This window comes from Calypte anna, chromosome Z, assembly GCF_003957555.1.
Source record: "Calypte anna isolate BGI_N300 chromosome Z, bCalAnn1_v1.p, whole genome shotgun sequence".
NCBI lineage: Eukaryota > Metazoa > Chordata > Aves > Apodiformes > Trochilidae > Calypte > Calypte anna.
In genome coordinates this window covers 55,020,710-55,038,396 of record NC_044274.1, presented here as the reverse complement: position 1 = coordinate 55,038,396, position 17,687 = coordinate 55,020,710, and the positions used below count along the sequence as shown (strand labels likewise).

At 45.8% G+C, this 17,687-nt stretch overlaps 1 protein-coding gene across 2 annotated transcripts; it reads right to left on the bottom strand.

The window, feature by feature from the left end:
* Positions 1–677: 677 nt before the first annotated feature.
* On the bottom strand, positions 678–17,143 carry CHRNB3 (cholinergic receptor nicotinic beta 3 subunit). 2 transcript variants are annotated; one of them, XM_030467342.1, is made up of 6 exons: positions 17,043–17,143; positions 10,281–10,432; positions 9,385–9,429; positions 3,156–3,265; positions 2,062–2,944; positions 678–812 (listed from the first exon to the last, which is right to left on the bottom strand). In XM_030467342.1, exons 3-6 carry the CDS (start codon positions 9,409–9,411, stop codon positions 678–680), a joined length of 1,155 nt encoding a protein of 384 aa, XP_030323202.1. In that variant the 5' UTR covers positions 9,412–9,429; positions 10,281–10,432; positions 17,043–17,143. The 2 variants fall into 2 exon arrangements, with proteins under 2 accessions (XP_030323202.1, XP_008490778.1); XM_008492556.1 differs by lacking the exon at positions 17,043–17,143 and adding an exon at positions 12,997–13,048.
* Between the last annotated feature and the right edge of the window lie 544 nt (positions 17,144–17,687).

Below are 17,687 nucleotides of genomic sequence, written 5' to 3'. Positions count from 1 at the left end.
AATTGCAGGTAATACTGAAAAGTGGGTAACATCTTGTATCATACTGATGGCCAAAAGGAGAGAAAAAGTATGCATGCTGCAAAGGCTGGCAGAGGGTGAGCAGAGTGGTACGTTCTGCCACTGCTTTACCGATCCTGAAGCAGGGTGAAGTCACTGACTCAGTTTCAAACATCCCATCTAAAAGGTATTTGTACTTTTCTGATGCACATGCTGTGGAATTGGCAGTTCTGACACATGCACAAGGTGACCTGTAGAAACTTTGTGGGTTTTGCTTGGAAATCTAGATAAACTGAGCACTGATTTGTGTTCCTACTTGAACTTCCTTTATAAAGTAGCATTTTAACTATCAGTTCTGCCTTTTAACTATAATAATTGTGCTAGAAGTACTGTTTCCAATTTAATAATCTTGGCACTTATTGTAATATAACTGCTAGCAAAGTGCTTACAATCCAGTTGTGCAACACTAGTTCACTTAAGAAAATTAACTGCTGCACACCAAGCCCTTCTCTGATCTTGGCCAAATCCATAACTGGTAGAATTGTATGAGGACAGAAAGCACTAGTCAAGTTGTTACCACCACCTTTCTTTGGTCTTGCTATTGCTTCCCATCCTGGACAACCTCAAAGGCACCACCATCCCTTTTGCATTGTACTTACAGAATACATTGGGGGCATTTTTTACAAAGTGCTATTCAGCCACATCCGTAGTGCAGGGGTAAAGATGAGAACAGAACCTGTTACTGACACCACCAGAAATAACCACAGGAAGATCCGGTCCAGGACTTGAGCTACAAATTTCCAGTCTTGGACAACCTGGGAACAGAGAGAGGAAGAACAAACAAATAGTAATCAGCCCAAGAGTTCATTGATACTACTATATGTATTTCATCTCCAAAAATCTGTTTATAAAAGCAGAATTTTGCAGTGTACCATTTTCTAAAACTGGCATGGATCATCTTTTCAGCACTCATAGCTGCAAGTCACTCAAAACACCAAAACAATTCCTGAGTTTTACACACATGGTAATCAGACTTCTTTCAGCCTGCGCAAAAGATTTTAGCTAAGTGCATATGTGAAAGCTTACAGATTCAGGTTTGAACATGGCTTTACAATGAACTGGATTTCTTTTCACAGAACTGCATTTCCCTCAAAATGTCAGGACGTGGCTCTAGCAAAGCCCATTGATGCAGACATTGCTTCCAGTACAAGGTCCCATTGGGCTGTGTTTGCTTAAGTGCTCTGCTGGCTCAGATTGTATGCATTTAGGAGAGGATTTTGCATTGTGAATACTGACACAACCCTGCCCACACAAAAAAAACTATTTATAAAACCAATTCAAGGGATTTTTTAATTTTTTAAAAATAATTCAGCTTCATGCAGAAGGCTTCAGTCATGGAGGTTATATGCTTACACACTGCATGTTTGATTTACTGTTCAATTTTCTCCTGAAGTTCTCTCAGCACTATCTGAACAAAGCCCTGGCTTTTGCTTGGAGGTTGTTATCAGAAGTTTTTCTCCTTCTATATGCTTCTAGGTGCATTGCTCTGTTCAACTTCTCGTGAGATGCATTTTTCATGATTACTGTAATTTGGCATTTTAACAGTGAAAATTTAGAAGACCTTCACTCACAAAAGGGCAGCTACACTGTGTATAGTCACCGGTAGGCCAGGATGGGGACCTAGCAACTGCTGTAGAGCCTGCCTATAGCTGTTGTAAAAGACACATTTTCAGAACATGTGACAATTCAGAGGTTTTCCAGATTCATATCTATCTCCAACTTAACCAGAACAAGTTTATTCAAATGAACCCAAAACAGGGATTCCTCCAGGCGAGGCTGCTGTGGCCTCCTGCGTCTGTGGAGAACATGGACTCTTATAGCACAATACAGTTCTCCTTGAAGCAACGTTTTTTTCCAGAAACCATATTACATATCAATCAGGGGAAGCTCCCAGGAATAAGATAAGAGTTGGAGGAAAAGAGAAAGACATGCAGAAAAGGTAAGAGGTTGGAAACCATTGCTGTCCAGCAAACTGTGATCCCTGCTGGCTCTACCTTCACCTACCTGTCTGATGAAATGCTCCTTCTTAACATGCCTGGAAATGTATCGAATGGAGTCAGCTGCCTTTTCCAGAAAGGCAATAACAATTTTCTCTCCATCTTTTGCTTGCTTGTATTTCTGTTTCCCCAGGAGCTTTGATTTCAAGGTAGTTTCCTTTTCTTCAGTGTCTGAGAAGGAGTAACGATCCACATGTCCCTTCATGCAGAGCAGCTGGGGCAGTTTCTGGAGGAAGAGTCTTTTAACCCAGGGAGCCATAGGATGGTAAGTTGCAGAGGAGCGGTGGTGAACATTGATAACAAACACAGTCACAATGATAGAGAGGGTCACAAAAATCATGATGAAGAGCAAATACTCACCAATTAGAGGTATGACTTTGGAAGAAGAAGGTATTATTTCCTCAATCACTAAAAGGAAAACAGTGAGGGAGACTAGGACTGATGTAGACAATGAAAGCTTTTCTCCTTCATCTGAAGGCAGGTAAAACACCAGGACAGTTAGAAATGACAATCCCAGGCAAGGAATTATTAAGAAAAGAGTGTAAAACAGTGGAAGGCGTCTCAACACAAAGGAGTAAGTGACGAATGGATAAGAGTACAGCCCATCCTTCCTGTTGCCCTTCATACCTTTGGCATTTAAGATCTCCCACTCCCCATTATCAAAGAAATCTTTCCTATCCACATTTTCATCCACTAAAATCAAGTCCACCATGCTGCCATCATACGTCCATGACCCAAACTTCATGGAGCAGTTCTGCCTGTCGAAGGGAAAGAAGGTCACATCCATCGTGCAGGAGCTCTTATAACTGGCCGGTGGTGTCCAGGTCACCACTCCATTGTACTTCACTATGACTTTGGTCATCAGGGATCCTTCAAAACGTCCATCAGCACTGGTAGATCGACAGGGAAGAAACAGTACCAACTTAAAGATTCTGTTTGACCCACTCCTACCCCATCACAGCTCTATTCAGCACTTGGAGCACAAGGAAAGGCATCATTCATACTGCCAAAAGAAGCAGCCTTCTGACAGCACTTCACAGTGGCTGACAGGCCTTGCCCAACCTCTGGTCTAAGCCCAGAGAAAGGAGCTTTGCTACTCACTTTTCAAACAAAACAATGTCTGGAAGCCACAGGGACTCAGAGGGAACACGGATGGCAGTGATCCCACCATATTCCTCAGGATTCCAGGAGAGCTTGTGGTCGATCCATTCCTGTAATGAGCCATCAGAGTCCTCTGCCCACTCATACACAACAGTCTTGCTTCTCCTCCCACCACATGCCTCAGGGAAACTGCATTGCACAGCACACTGGGTAAATCTCAGTGTGAGACTGCTCAGCTGTACAGAGGATGACAGGCATGGCTTGGAGATGTTCAGCCCCACAAGTACTGCCCCTCCAGCCACAGGTGGTCCCCATCAACCCATCTCTTTGCAGGCAACCTCAGGGCAGGCACTAAGGGAGAACACAAAGTCTCGTGTCACTCACCACTCTGCCCAGCCCAACTAAGAGTACTCCAGAAGGAAGAAACTACTTCACCTGGGTATGGCACCTCTTCCTCCTTCTGAGAACCAGCCCACAGTGGTTTTGGCTGGCACTGGCCACATAGAAAAGCCAGGTGGCATGGCTACTACAACACAAAGGACAGAGGGGTGGCCTTAAGTTACTTTTAAGGGGAGACAGGGCTTTTTGCAGTGAGCAAAATATAATACCTAATATCTGTACACTGTCCTCACAAATGAAATAATTGCTCTTTCATCAAGAAGATCTGCACACTACTGCAGGGATAATATCACAACACTATTATACAACAGACTGCACACAGAAGTTGTGGCTCTCCCCTCCCTGGAAGTGTTCAAGGCTGGGTTAGATGGAGCTCTGAGAAAACTGGTCCAGTGGAAGGTGTCCCTACCCATGACAGGTGTGCTGGAACTAAATGATGTTTAATGTCCCTTCCAACCCAAACCATCCTATGATTCTATGATTTGGTTACAATCCTGAAGAGGTAACACTATAAAAAAGCAAAGGAAGGGGGACTCCTGTCCATTTTAATCACACTGAACTCTAGAATAATTTTTCTCTCCTCTTTCTTCTTCTTTTTTTTTTTTTTTCTTTCAAATGGGGAAATTCTAGCAAAGTGACTCTAGCACTCTGAAGATTTCCACAGAGATGAAGTGAAAAAGCAGCTCTCTGATCTGTACTCTATTATTGATGGGGGGGTTCACTTGCCCACAGGAATAGCAATGAGAGGAAGCAAGAGCTGTAGACTGTGGTCAATACCAAGGAGCAGCAGATGAACCACTTTCCATTAAGCTCCATCAGTAAGCACTCCCCAAGGGTGTGGGGCTTCTCTGGACAATTTCCTCAGTGACTTAAAGATGAACCAAAAAGCAATATTCTCTGCTTCTTCTCCCACCCTCCACTCTTACTTCTTTGCTTCCATATGCTTTTCACAGCTATACCTACAGACACCTCTTATTGCAGTCCTTTACAGTGTGACAGCAACACAGTACCACAGTAGAGATATAAACAGAGATGAACAGGAACAAGTGCCTTTCTCTGCCAGGTGCAGGAAAGGAGTGGGCTTCAAGATGATGGTCAGGTGACTGGTAGGACCCTCCTAAAATCAGGACCAAGGCACAAGTGAAGGATGCAGATGCCAGTGGTACATGGAAGGAGTAATGGTCCCACTACCTTCACTAGAAGAGATACAGACCCACTCTCTGAGTGGCCCAAATGGGTTGCACCAGCTGTCAGGCACAGCCCTTCATGCCTGACTGCTCCTGCTACTGAAAGAGAAAGAGGGAGGGGTGGCTGGTGCTGTTTGCCTCAGCAGCAGGGACAGAGCACAACACTTTCTGTGTGAACTTTTTCTCTGTGGCTGACTGTACACCAGATGTTTCCAGCACCCTGGGCTGTTAGATGGGGACAGACTCACATGTGTCCTGGACACCTTCTGCAGTAGGTGCAAGGGGGCTTAGGCTGGAAATATAACTTTCATGCAAGGGGATACTCAGGACTGACAGTAGCAGCCAACAAAGTCAGTGCATAGTCTGCACTAATGGAACAGAAGCAAATACTTTGTGAACCACCTGGAAATACAATCATCCCTCTGGAGTTTAATTGAAGCAGCCCCTTGGCCTGGGTTATTTGCTGCATCTGCAATACTCCTCCCTCCCCTCAGCCTTGCATTGATTTATCTCCAAGCTAAAGTGCTCTTTCATGTCAGCAATGCAAATGGTTGTGTGTCTTCTTACTAGAGCAGAAAATAGACTGTGTGCAGACTTTAAAGATGGGTTGTTTAAAATAGGAATCTCCCTACGGGCCATGCTAACATGGACTGTAGCAGCAGATGTGAAGGGCCTTTTTCTCTCTTCTCCCTTCCTTTCAGGCTGCTCCAGATGCTCCCACTGCTCTCCTCTTCCTCCAGTTCTGCTAAATACACTTCTCTGGGCTGTCACTCAGATGCTTAACCCACAGCAAACAGACCAAGAGACATTAGACACAGATTTTTAACCCTTGTAGTAGGCCCCGTAGTTTGCCCAAACCAAGATTCTTCCCCTGCAACCACTGACAGCTTCATTGACCCTTGTGTGCATGCCTGCCTGTACTTGCATGCCTTGTGAACCTGGCTGCATGCACATCATCAAATCCCACCTCTCTTGAGCTGGAATTTTGAGGTAAAAAAAAGAAAAAAAAAAACAAAACAAAAGAAAAAAACCCAAACCAACCAACCAACCAAAACAACAACAACACAAAAAAAACCCAAACAAACCACCCCAAGATAGAAGCTTTGTTCATTAAAGAAAAGCTAGGCTCTTGCAGAGAAATTATGATTCCCCCTTAACCTCACACACCCAAGGTGAGGAGCAAGATTTCTCTAAGCTCCCCAGACCCTGCAGAAGGACAGGGTTTGTGTCATTACGGAGTTGTCGTTTCCATACCCAAAAGAAAAAACATTTTCATTCTGCTTAATTCTATGGAGCTTTTCCCAGCTGTTGTGCTTGTGTGCTCTCATATTCCCCAAAACACTAGGCTGCATGTGGGACCAGTTTACACTAAGCCTGTGGGAATGCAAGACTCCCAACCCAGCACACCTGGGCCAGGCTCCAGGTGTTTAGTGCTCAGCCTGAGCTCCTGTGAACATCTGCATATGTGGAAATCAGAGCCTCTGTCTCATTTATTTTCTGTTCCCTTTGCACTTCATTTAGGTCTTGATGTCCTCAGTCCACCAGATGATGGAGGGTTCTTAGAAACAGTAACAACTAATGGGAGCCCAGGTCAGTCATCCAGAAAATAACAATGCTGAGTTACCCTTGGAGCTGCTCTAGCTAAAATCTAAGCACAGTCTCCAAAGACTTATAGAAAAGTTAGAATTCCTTCAATGCAGCCTCCTGAGTAGGTCCTTCTTCTAGCCATATCATGAGGCAGAAGGATCAAAGTGGCTTCCCCCTCCTCAGTCTCCCCCAGACTGGGAAGGCAGTGAGTGGATGGTGACATTCCTCTACATTCTGCAGCATGTTTGGAGTAACCTGCAGAAGAACCTGATTTCCCACAGCAACAATGATGATACAGGCTCTGACCTATGATTCTGGGAAGGCAAGTGCTGCAACACAAAGGAGATGCTCAGCATGGGTGAGCTGGCCCAAATGTCCATCCCATGCAGGTTCATCCAGCTGTGGAGTGAGGATCAGTAGATGTTTGCATCTCAGGTCTAATGCTCTTCAGCAGCCTGGACTTTTGTTTGGGCTGCTAACATGAGTCAACACTTCAGGTCCCTCTCTTCTGCAGTCACTGCAACCTGGGTAAAAGTGTCACCCAGACAGAGGGGATGAAGGCTGCCTCAGGTCATAGGAGATTTCATTGTCCTGGATGGAGCAAGCAGCCAGATCTTCCCTAAGAAGAGAGAAACTGCCAGACCCAGAAACATTCTGTCAAAGGCTGTAAAACCTTGCTGGATACACTTGCAGGAACAGAGAGAATGAGGAGAGTGAAATAGATTGATTTCACACCTGCAGACTGCAAGGAGAGAGGGTGAGAATGGAGAGAGGACAGATGGGGGCAAGGGGTTACCTTTGTAGGAGGGTTCTGCTGTCTACCCAAGAGGTTATTCCAATGAAGCAAGGAAGCTGAGGTATCTCCCTGTGCACCTGACTTGCTCTGCAATTGCAGTCAAAGGATGGGAAATGTAACTCTGCAGGGCAGGGTCTCAGCAGATGGATTTTGATCAGCAGCAAATTTACAGCAGAAGGGGAAATTCCTGGCCTCCCTGCAGCAAGGAGAAATATGAGCTCCCTCTTCAAGGCAGAGACCATCTTTGCATATAATGTCTATACAGCCTTTAGGGGTCCTGCTCCACTCAGAACCTCACACTCGCTAGAGGTATGAATCCGAGAACAAAAACTGAGCTGCCTCTCTCTTCCACCAGCCCAGCATCCCCTGGGAACCACTCCCCATGGCATTATTTCAAGTACAGCTTGGTTTTTGTGTCCTCTGCCTGGTATCAGCTGACATGTTTATAGATACTCACATGGCTGAGAGACTTAAAAATTGTCACAAGGTCAGTAAACTGGTGCAATGTAATCTAAACCAAATGCAGTGTTCTTCAAGAATGAAAAATAAAGGAGAACTAAAAATTCAACTTCTGACTTTCCCCCATTTTTATAAATTATCATCACTTCCAGAAGCAAATACATTAAAGAGATCTGATTAATTTCCCAGATTTTCATTTTAGGGGGTAACATAGTGGTCTTCTTTTCCTTTTTACTCATGCTGAAAAAAAAAACTTACTCAAGGCACCACTCAGGCAAGAGAGACAGTACTTGCATGACCTCTAAGTCTGAGACAGGAGACAGGAGAACCCAGGAGAACAGGACCCCAGGGACAGCCTGCATTAACTGCATTATCAGGAGATGTTGCTTCCCTGAAATACAGTTGGCTTGAGCACACACCTGGGGTGCAGGCCAGAAGAAGATGGTACCCTGTTTCCTGAGAGCTCACCTGTCTGCCCTTCTGTCCCTTTAAGCATTTGCTGAAGTGAGAGGAGTCAAGTGAAAACATCAGGCAAGGTAGCATGGTACTGCTTTTGTCTGGCCACTCAGCATCCTGAAAGGGGATGGATGGCATTATGGACAGCAGACTGTAATGGTTGATTAGCACTGCACTGTAAGGGGAGATCTGATCTAAGCTTTTGACATGGTAACATCCTCATAACATCCCCATAACATCCTCATAACAAATCTCAAGAAACGTGAGACAGATGATTGGACCGTGAGATGGATTGATAACTGGCTCAACAAAAGAGTTCAGAGGGTTGTGACTGGAGGCACAGAGTCGAGCTGTGGCCAGTTGTGTTCCCCAGGGATCAATACTGGGTCCAGTTTTGTTCAATATCTTCATCAGCAACCTGGATGAGGGGATGGAGTTTTCTGATGATACAAAGCTGGGAAGGGTGACTGATGCACCAGAAGGCTGGGCTGCTATCCAGCAAGATCTGGACAGACTGGAGAGGTGGGTAAAGTCCGTGGTCATGAAGTTCAATCAGGACAAGTATACTGTCCTGAGTCTCGTGCAGAATAACACCAACCACCAGTACAGATTGGGGGATGTCCTGCTGGAAAGCAGCTCCATAGATAATGACCTTGGCATCCTAATGGACAGTAAATTCTCCAGGGGTCAACAATGTTCTCTTGTGGCCAAGAGGGCCAATATCCTAGGGGACACTTTTCCTGATGCACCCAGTATCCTAGGGTGCATCAGGAAAAGTGTCCAGCAGATCTAAGGAGGTTCTCCTCCCCTTCCACTCTGCCCTGCTAAGACCACACCTGGAATATTGCATCCAGTTTTGGGCTCCCCAGTTCATGAGAGACAGGGGTCTACTGGAAAAAGTCCAGTGGAGAACTACAAGGATAACTGAGGGACTCTCCTGTGAAGAAAGAGTGAGAGAACTGGGGCTGTTTGGCCTTGGGAAAAGAAAGCTGAGAGGGGATCTTTTTTACATCTATAAATACCTGAGAGGTGAGAGTCAAGAGGATGAGGCCAATCTCTTTTCAGCAGTGCCCAGTAACACAACAAGGAGTAATGGGTTTAAGCTAGAACTTAACATTAACATGAGAAGAAACTTTTTTATTGTGAGGGTGACAGAGCATTGGAGCAGGCTGCCCGGTGAAGTTGTGGAGTTTCTTTCTCTGGAGACTTTCAAAACCCTCCTGGATGCATTTCTGTGTGTCTGCCCTAAGTTACCCTACTTTGGCAGGGGGGTTGGACTCAATGATCTCTAGAGCTTCCCTCCAACTCCTGACATTCTATGATTCAGTGATTTGGCTTAATTTACCTGCTTCAGCCACACGTTGGTTGTCATCAGCTGATTCTTCTCATCCTAGGACAACACAAGGTAGAGAGGATTGCAATACCAAAATAGCCAGCAGAAACAGAACCTATGCCTGCAGAATTCAACCCCGTGCTGACAAGAGGAGACTACTGTGGTTCTGTTTCCCCATGGGCATGGGCTATTCAGTCACTCTTTGGGGAAATGAACTGACTTTCTAGGTGATATTCCTGCTCTCATTGGGAATTCCTGAGGCTGGAAAATGGAACTCTGGCATTGCATAACAGCCTGAAGGAATCAGACGACAAAAAGCAGGAAGGCAGCAGAGTTCAGACAGCAAGCCAAGACACACCTGGCTGTGGGATCACAGGATTATTCACCTCCCACCTTGCTCATCCTTCTTGGGAAGACACAAGCTGAAACATTGTCCTGAATATATAAATAAAACACAAAATTGGAGTCTGTTTTACAAAGGGACACTGCCAAGGGCCAGGAGATGCAAGGAGCACACTGTTCTGTGGATACTTCTGGGTCCTCTGCAAATTCCACTGCACATTGCAGTGATGGAGGGGAAAGGAAAGTGAATTTTTCCATATGGCCAAGCCCTCTTGTCATTAAACTTCAAACATAGGTGCCAGGGGCTGGTGCTCAATTAACACCTGATGCAATGAGGCCTGATGCAGGTCCTGCCATGATACAAACAAGTCTTACAGCTCATGCTGTACAGAAGCAGGAGGTCAGAGCACCAGCACCACATCACACTTGGAATGTTGTTGCCTGACCATCGCTTTAGATTTCATGTGTCGGGAGGCAAAACCCAATAGCATCACCAACTCTCCCAGATGGATGCACAACTGTCTATAAAAGAAAGGATGTTTTACCAAGTCCAACACAACACTTACCACATCCACAAGCTGTGATATCTTTAGTCCAAAGAGGACCTTGATTGTGTCATTGGAGTTTTCCACAGGGCGGACCCATTTCTGGTAGCCTTGAAATAAGTACTTGAGGAGCGCGTCCTCATTTTCAGCAACTGAGCTGAAGGCAGCTGCATCTGGAAGACAGCAACAGAGAGTGAGGGCATGCCAGAAATCAGGCATGGATAATGACCTGAAGAACTGAGGCAGAGCAATGATGTGAGACAAATTTGCCTCTGGGCAGCTCTTAAGAGTAAAATCTGTAGGAATTCAGCTGAACAGACTCACAGCAGAGCCAGGATGTGGGGAGGGGAAGGCAAGACATCCTAAGCCCCAACTCACATACAAAAAAACATCAGTACCTGGGGCAATAATGACTTTGTACAAGATTTCTCTTTTCTGTGTTCTTTTTGTCTTCAGCCAACATACTTTCCCAGTCTCTCGTTTGTTATTCCTTGGAAGATTATCAGGCTGAGAACATCAGATGCTCTCTTTCAGTGTTGAGTGAAAGAAAAACCTTTCTCAGGTTGATATCTATGAGGCTGGAGATTTACCCAGCCTCATAGATATCAACCTGAGAAAGAGTTCTGGCTTTTCAGGTTCCTCTGGTGCCCCAGAAAGCTGAGGCCACAGGGGAAAGGGGACCCAAGCCAGCATTCCTCCGGGGAGAAAACTGGAGGCAGTGGGTAATTCACTGCCTTTTGCACAGTGGAAAAGGAGTGACCACAGGCCACTGTCCCTATCTGCTTCCCCAGCAGCTGCTACACATCTCCTGGGCAGGACAGGCTATGCAGCCTCCTCTCAGCAGGATCCATGAGAAGCAAGAAAGCAGAACAGCTGAAAGACTGCCTGAAGCAAAAACCTGCTCCCCCACACCAGACCTTCACACGGGACAAAATAATTCCCTATTGCAGTCTAGATTCAGTCAGGATGGCACAATGTCCAGTACTGTCACTTCCATCCCCACTTCCAGCAATGGCAAATGCCCATTCCTCTTTGAAAAGCTGTAAACTCTGAAGCCTAATGGTTCTCACAGTTCCTTTACTGTCGGATATTCTAGCACAGACTGTACTTGTCCTCTGTTCTTGGACATGCAGCTGTGATGGGGTCACCAAACCCTGGGAAGGTGGAGGCCAGCTGATCAGAGGAAGATTTCACACTGCTTTACACCTGCTTTGCACCACAGACAGAGATGGGCTTTTGCAGCTGTCACTACATGTCAGAACAGCTAAACTAAATGGGGATCACAAACATCCCTTCTGCTTGCTCCAGGGTTTACTCTTATGCTAGGGCTAAACCCAGCTCCACCTCAACAAATGGGGAACAGTCTGGGGTCTGTCCTAGGACACTGGCTTGCCTGCCAAAAATGCCATTGCATCCACTGCCAAAGGAAGAGAACTTCCCTGTCACTATCCACAACCTCCGTGGCCAAATCCACTGACACATGAATTTCTGCAGAGACCCTTTCTCACAGCCCATTTGATTTCCCTTTAGATTCATGTTTGATAAAGACAGAAAATTTATCACAAAATCTATTGAAAAAATCCACAACCACAAAACATGTAGGATCAAACCCAGCTTTTTCTTAATGCTGGAAAACATTGATCCAGGTTTATTTGAGTATAACTGCCTGCACATAGATACACAACCATACACCCCACGGGCATAGTGTCCGTGGCTGTGTATGATCTCCCTCACAGAAAAACAGTGCTGCTCTGCAGCTCATACCTCACATGAAGTCCAACAGCCCTAATGCTCCAAGGGGATATAGCAGAGAGGTGGTAAAGATGGTTTTGGGGCAGGGTGTGCTGGGTCTTGGCTGCTGAGAAAGCCACAGAAAGAGTGAAAAGTACTTGAGAAGTCTCACAGATAAAAAAGCCAGATGAATAAGATTGATATCTTTATAAGACAGCCTTAGTACCTTCAGGGGCTTTAAAAAAGCAGAAGTTTTTAATGAGAAGGAATGTGTATCAAGGAAAAAAAAAACAAAAACCTAATAGCTCCTTCAATCCAGTCCTATCTAATGATTGAGTTAGAAGAAGAAGGAGAAGTTAGAAGGAGAGTACACTGAACTAATTATCAATTTGCCTTCACAAAACCAGAGAAGCAGGCACAGGACAGATGCATCGTTGAATTTACCATATAGTGCACAGAGAAGGCAAAAATTTGGGATCTCCCTAATAGGTTACAAAGAGTATAAGTAACTGGGCACTGTTTGCCATCACCCCGCTCCCCAGGTTCCTGTTTCTCCCTGTGGTCCATGCTACAAGCAGTTCCCCATGGGCACAGGAGCAGGGCTGGGGCAGGGAGTCTGTTAACAAACATGTAAAACACCCTGAGAAATGCAGACAGGACCCTTGCCTTTCATCGGCTTGCCTGAGGTATTTCAGTTTTCTTTCTGGTGATGGAGATTCTCCCATAACTCCCATTAGCAGTGACAGTTGAGCTTACGATTATTTTTTTTTTCTACCAGCAACAACCCTCCCCAACCATTATTAAAACCCTGTCACCAAGCTGGCTGCTGCTATAATACAAAGGCAGCAGCTGATAAAACCCTCTTTTTGCTAGTCAGACAATGTTAAGAAGTGCATCAAGGGAAGCAGGTATTTACCTTGTTCCAGCAGTGAGCAGCTAACTGGCTAGCAGAAAAAAAAATTCTTGAACCTCTGCAGCTAGGCTTGGAAGAAGAAATAGCACTTACCTGAGTGGGTCAGACACAGCACAAAGAGCACCAGGCAAAGCATGGGCACCACCGTGGCTTTTTCTTTAAATGTGATCTTTTGTTTTCACAAGCAAATCAGTCTCATCCTAGTAGTCTAGTTAAAAATCAAAGCAGCCAATTGAGTCTGGGAGGCAAAGACAGCACCTTTCAAGCCTTATCTTGCCTCATTATGAGGACCTGTAACTCACACTTCATTGATTTTCAGTCAGCTGTCACATCCTGTAAAGCTAAAATAGGGCTCTGGGTCCTAAACTCTGACTGATTTTTTTGTGATGGTATTTGGGTGGCTATAGACACTGCAGTCTTGAAGTAGAAGTGAGGTTTTTAAGGAGGAGAAATGTCTTATATTATCCTGCCAGTTACAGCTGGGGAAAAAAAAAAAAAGGCTGCGTATGAGACTCAAAGATAGATCACATGCCTGAAAGATTGCCCATTTGCTCCAGCTGTACTGGTTGGGCTAATAAAAGAGGTAGACTCCCAACAGACCTCACTCATTTTTCACACTACACTTGCCGTTTTACAGCTATAAAATTGCATTTTGGAAGAAATAAAAACAAAACAGTGAGATATAGGTGGGAAAGCAGGCCTGATTTCTAAATTGATATCTCATAATTCATACACAAAATATCACAGAAAACAGCACAGAAATACTTGCACAGTTCTGTCTATTGGCACAGCTTAGCAATGTGTTGCCCCAGGGCAATGAGAGTGATGGAGCCTTTTATTATTTATCCAGTTCCTCTGTCAGTGGAATTCCTATCCAGCATCACAGTGGACAGGCCACCTTTCAGAAGCTACCAGAAATTGCTGATATCTAAAGGGATGCCAGTTACTCTTTTGAAGTCCCCCTTCCACTCCTCTGCCAAGGGATCTCAGGATCATTTTGGTTTTCCTTCCAAATGAAAGTCACTTTGACATTTCTCTCCAAAGAGGAGCTTCTCCCCTAAATTTTTCAAGTTCAAGGAAGAATGGTACTAAATTCTTTCTGTTTGCACTCAAACCTGAAACTCTTCCTGATTCGGTTTTATCTTTCTGGCTATTCTGTCTGTCTCTCTGCAGGCAGAGTAATCCCACTCAATCACTGTAAACAAAGCCATTCTGGAATGTTTGCATGTCAGAAAATACACTGAGTTGGAAGGGACCCATCAGGATCATCAAATCCAACTCCTGTCTCTTTGTGATGCACCCCCAGGAGCACACCATGTCCCTGAGAGTGTCATCCAAACACTTCTTGAACTCAGTCAGGCTTGGTGCTGTGACCACTTCCCTGGGGAGCCTGTTCCACTGCTCAACTGCTCTCTGAGTGAAAAACCTTTTGCTGGTATCTAACCTAAACTTTCCCTGATTCAGCTTCCTACCATATCCTCAAGTCCTGTATTTAGTCATAGGAATGAAGAAATCGGTTCCAGTCCCATCTCTTCTTATCATGAGGAAGCCATGGACTGCAATGAGGTCACCCCTCAGCCTCCTTTTCTCCAAACTGAGCAATCCAAGTGACCTCAGCCACTTCTCATAAGTCATCCTTTCCAGACCCTTCACCATCTTTGTGGTTCTCCTTTGGATGCTCTCCAATAGCTTAATGTCTTCTCTATACTGCAGTGCCCAAAACTGCACACAGTACTTAAGGCAAGGCTGTACCAGTGCAGAGTAGAGTGGGACAGTCCCCTCCCTTGGCCTCTGGCACTGCTGTGCTTGATGCACCCCAGGACATGGTTGGCCATCCTGGCTTCCAGGGCACACTGCTGAATCATGGTCAGTTTGCCACCAACCAGGACCCCCAGGTCCCTCTCTGCCATGCTGCTCTCCAGTCACTCATCCCCCAGTCTGTACTTGCCACCGGGGTTGCCCCATCCTAGCTGCAGAATTCAGCACTTGCCCTTGTTAAATGTCACATGTATGGTGATTGCCCATCTCTCCAGCCTGCTGAGGTCTCTGCAGGACCTGCCTGCCCTCAAGGGAGTCAATGGTCCTCCCAGTTTTGTATCATCTGCAGACTTGCTTAAAATTCTTAAAATATCCCCAGTTTGTCTTTATCTACTGATACACATCCATAATCTATGGAGAAATCTAGTTGTTTGCTTACTTTTACATAGGAAGTCTGTTTTATTCAGCAACAGCTGGGTCCATTTCTTGCAGTGGCCCAGATTTTCATACAGTAATAAGCTATGTAATTCAGCTTTGACTTATCTAAGGTCCCCACAGAGGGCTGATAACTGGCAGCTGCAGCCTCATCAGATTATTCAGTTTCCTGGAAAAACATGTCCTTTCAGTGTGACGCTGCTGCTACAAGTGACTTCCTTGCAGTATTCTACCACCTCATTGGTGCTGCTCTGGACTTGCACCCTGCCAGGTTGGTAGCTCCAGGGTAGTTCAGCAGCAGCAGCTCAGTGAGTTTGTCATTCCCACTGCTGTTCAACACACAGGCAGTCTGCAAGAACCCTCACTAGCACCCCAGCTCTGACAGTGTTCACCTGGTTCGGCTGGTTTCCTCTGCACCTTTCTTCATTCCAGCAGTAGAAAGCATCTCAGAAATAACCCTGCTACCAAGCAACTGTCCTTAATGAAGTGTCTGGTCACCAGCAGCTGCTGTCGCTACCAGACTGCTTAGTTTACCCATTGGGCCCAGACGAGGCATAAGCAGACCTCTCATCAAGGTGCACAATGGGGGTCTTTTTTGTATGCTGGCATCAAGAGAACAGTGGACATTTGACTGGAGTAGGGCAGACAGACAGCACCACAACCTGCCACAAAATTGAGCACGGGCTAAACACATCCTGACTAATGCAAATTTTTCTGCTATCCGTTTAAAATGTTCTATGGGAATTACCCTCTGCTTTCCAGCATGTTCCTGGACCTGTACAGGGCTCAGCACCCTCAGGTACCATCAATCATCTTTGCTGAACCACAGCTTCATGTCTGTAAGCCCCAGTCTTTGACTGCTGGTACCTGATTGAAATTACTGCCTGAGAATGTATGCAGGCACTGCTCCCTTAGACAATGCTGTCTCACAGGATGTAGAGAAACCTGCAGCTTTTGCCTGCTGCCTTGAAGTTAATCTATTAGCTAGTTACAAAAGCAGGGTTTTTTTGCTACTACATGGTAGTTGCTTGGAGGGAAATATGATGTATGCCTGTTTTACCATCACTTCCATCAGCTGCCTTGATTGTGACAAGAAGTAAAGACCTATCTTGCCTCGTCTTTGGCCGCCAGGGTCATCTGTCAACCAGAGGAAGGTATTGGAGAAATAAATTCTGTTTGCTTGCTGTTGATGCTTTCTGTTTACAAGTCTTAATTCAGCCATGCTCTCCAGCATTTCTGGAAGGGAGATGCATCTGAGTACTTCACTTTACCAGCTGGGCCACGAAGCATGAGGAACATCCATCCTGAGACAGAAAATTAATTCCTTGGTAAAACTTGAATCTTCTCTGTTGAAAATCTGCCTTCACTTTGACAGATATCATGGAACTTGTAATTGACATGAGAGTGCAATTCCAAGCTGCAAAAAGCCAAGAGCTTCCAAGCAACAATGGTACTGGGTCTCATGCTCTGGGCAGCACAAAATCCTGGAGGAAAAAAAAAAAAAACAAAAAAAAAAAAAACCAAGAGAAAAATACACCTAACAGCACAAATACATCAGTGAAAACTCTCCAATGATGGAGAGTGCCAAGCCACATTACCCAGGCATGGAAAGAACATTTTCTAGGGAGAGGTGGCAGTGCTGGCTGGACACCAGAGGGTGGTGAGCCTGGACTGAGAGGAGAAGAATGGTGGGGAAGAAGGATGTGTATGGTAGATGCTGCAAACCAGAATGGAGAGTCCCAGTTCCCAGAACAAAAAGGGGTTTGAAGCTCTGTCAGTGCTGTTAGCTGCAAGCAGGAAAAAAAAGAGGCTATGGAAGTGAGGCTGTTGCAGCAGGTGTGTGGGCCAGCAGGCTCCTTCCAAGTGGATGTGCTTTCTCCCTCCCACACCCTCCTCAGCCTCTGTGGTCCCTGGGTCTAATAAGCCAGGAGCCAAGGGAGGCAAGCCTGGGGTGTCAGTATTTGGGATGCAGCCAGGATCTCCAGAGCTCCCGAAGGAGGCTGAGTCAACTTTTTGATCTCACACCACAGGGAGCCAGCAGGTAAACCCCAGCTACAAAGTGTTGTGGGAGCACCATTTTAGTTTCTGGAGCAAAAGTAGTGTGGAAATGGGCAGCGCTCCTGGAGCCTCACTTTTGCCCTGGAAGTTCCCTGAGTGCTTTCAGTCCTCATCACCAGCAGACACCTCTCTCCATCAACAGCTTCTGAAAGCATACATCTGCTCCAGGTGAGGGATGTTCTTAGCCCAGTTTACCAGCAACTTTTGCAGCACTAGGCACTTCCACATGCCAGAGGGCACAGGGTTTGCAGCCAGACATCTTCTTGCCCAAGCACCTTAAAGCCTCTCCTCCAGCTCCTCACCTCATCTCAGGCACCTTCCTGCTGTCACTCCTTGCTTGCTTATAGTCCTCACCAAGCATAACCCCCTTCAGTCCCTCCATCAATCCCTGAAGTTTGCCCTTCTTCCCCTCTTCCTCCTCCTCTATGTAGCCTTTTCCCAGGAGTTTCCCAGGGGAGTTGGACCGCAGCCCGTCGCCCTTCATCTCTCCCGCTGTGTCTCAGCACAGTCGCCGCTTTCCTCCTCCTCCTCCT

What these genes read in the sequence shown, in the direction of transcription:
- CHRNB3 (XM_008492556.1), bottom strand. Translation starts at nt 13,039, where the DNA reads ATGCTTTGCCTGGTGCTCTTTGTGCTGTGTCTGACCCACTCAG. An exon ending in CCAACGTGTGGCTGAAGCAG is followed by an intron (nt 3,266 to 9,384) that starts GTAAATTAAGCC and finishes GGCTCATTACAG; the next exon opens with GAATGGATCGACCACAAGCT. An exon ending in AGGAGCATTTCATCAGACAG is followed by an intron (nt 813 to 2,061) that starts GTAGGTGAAGGT and finishes CTCTGTTCCCAG; the next exon opens with GTTGTCCAAGACTGGAAATT.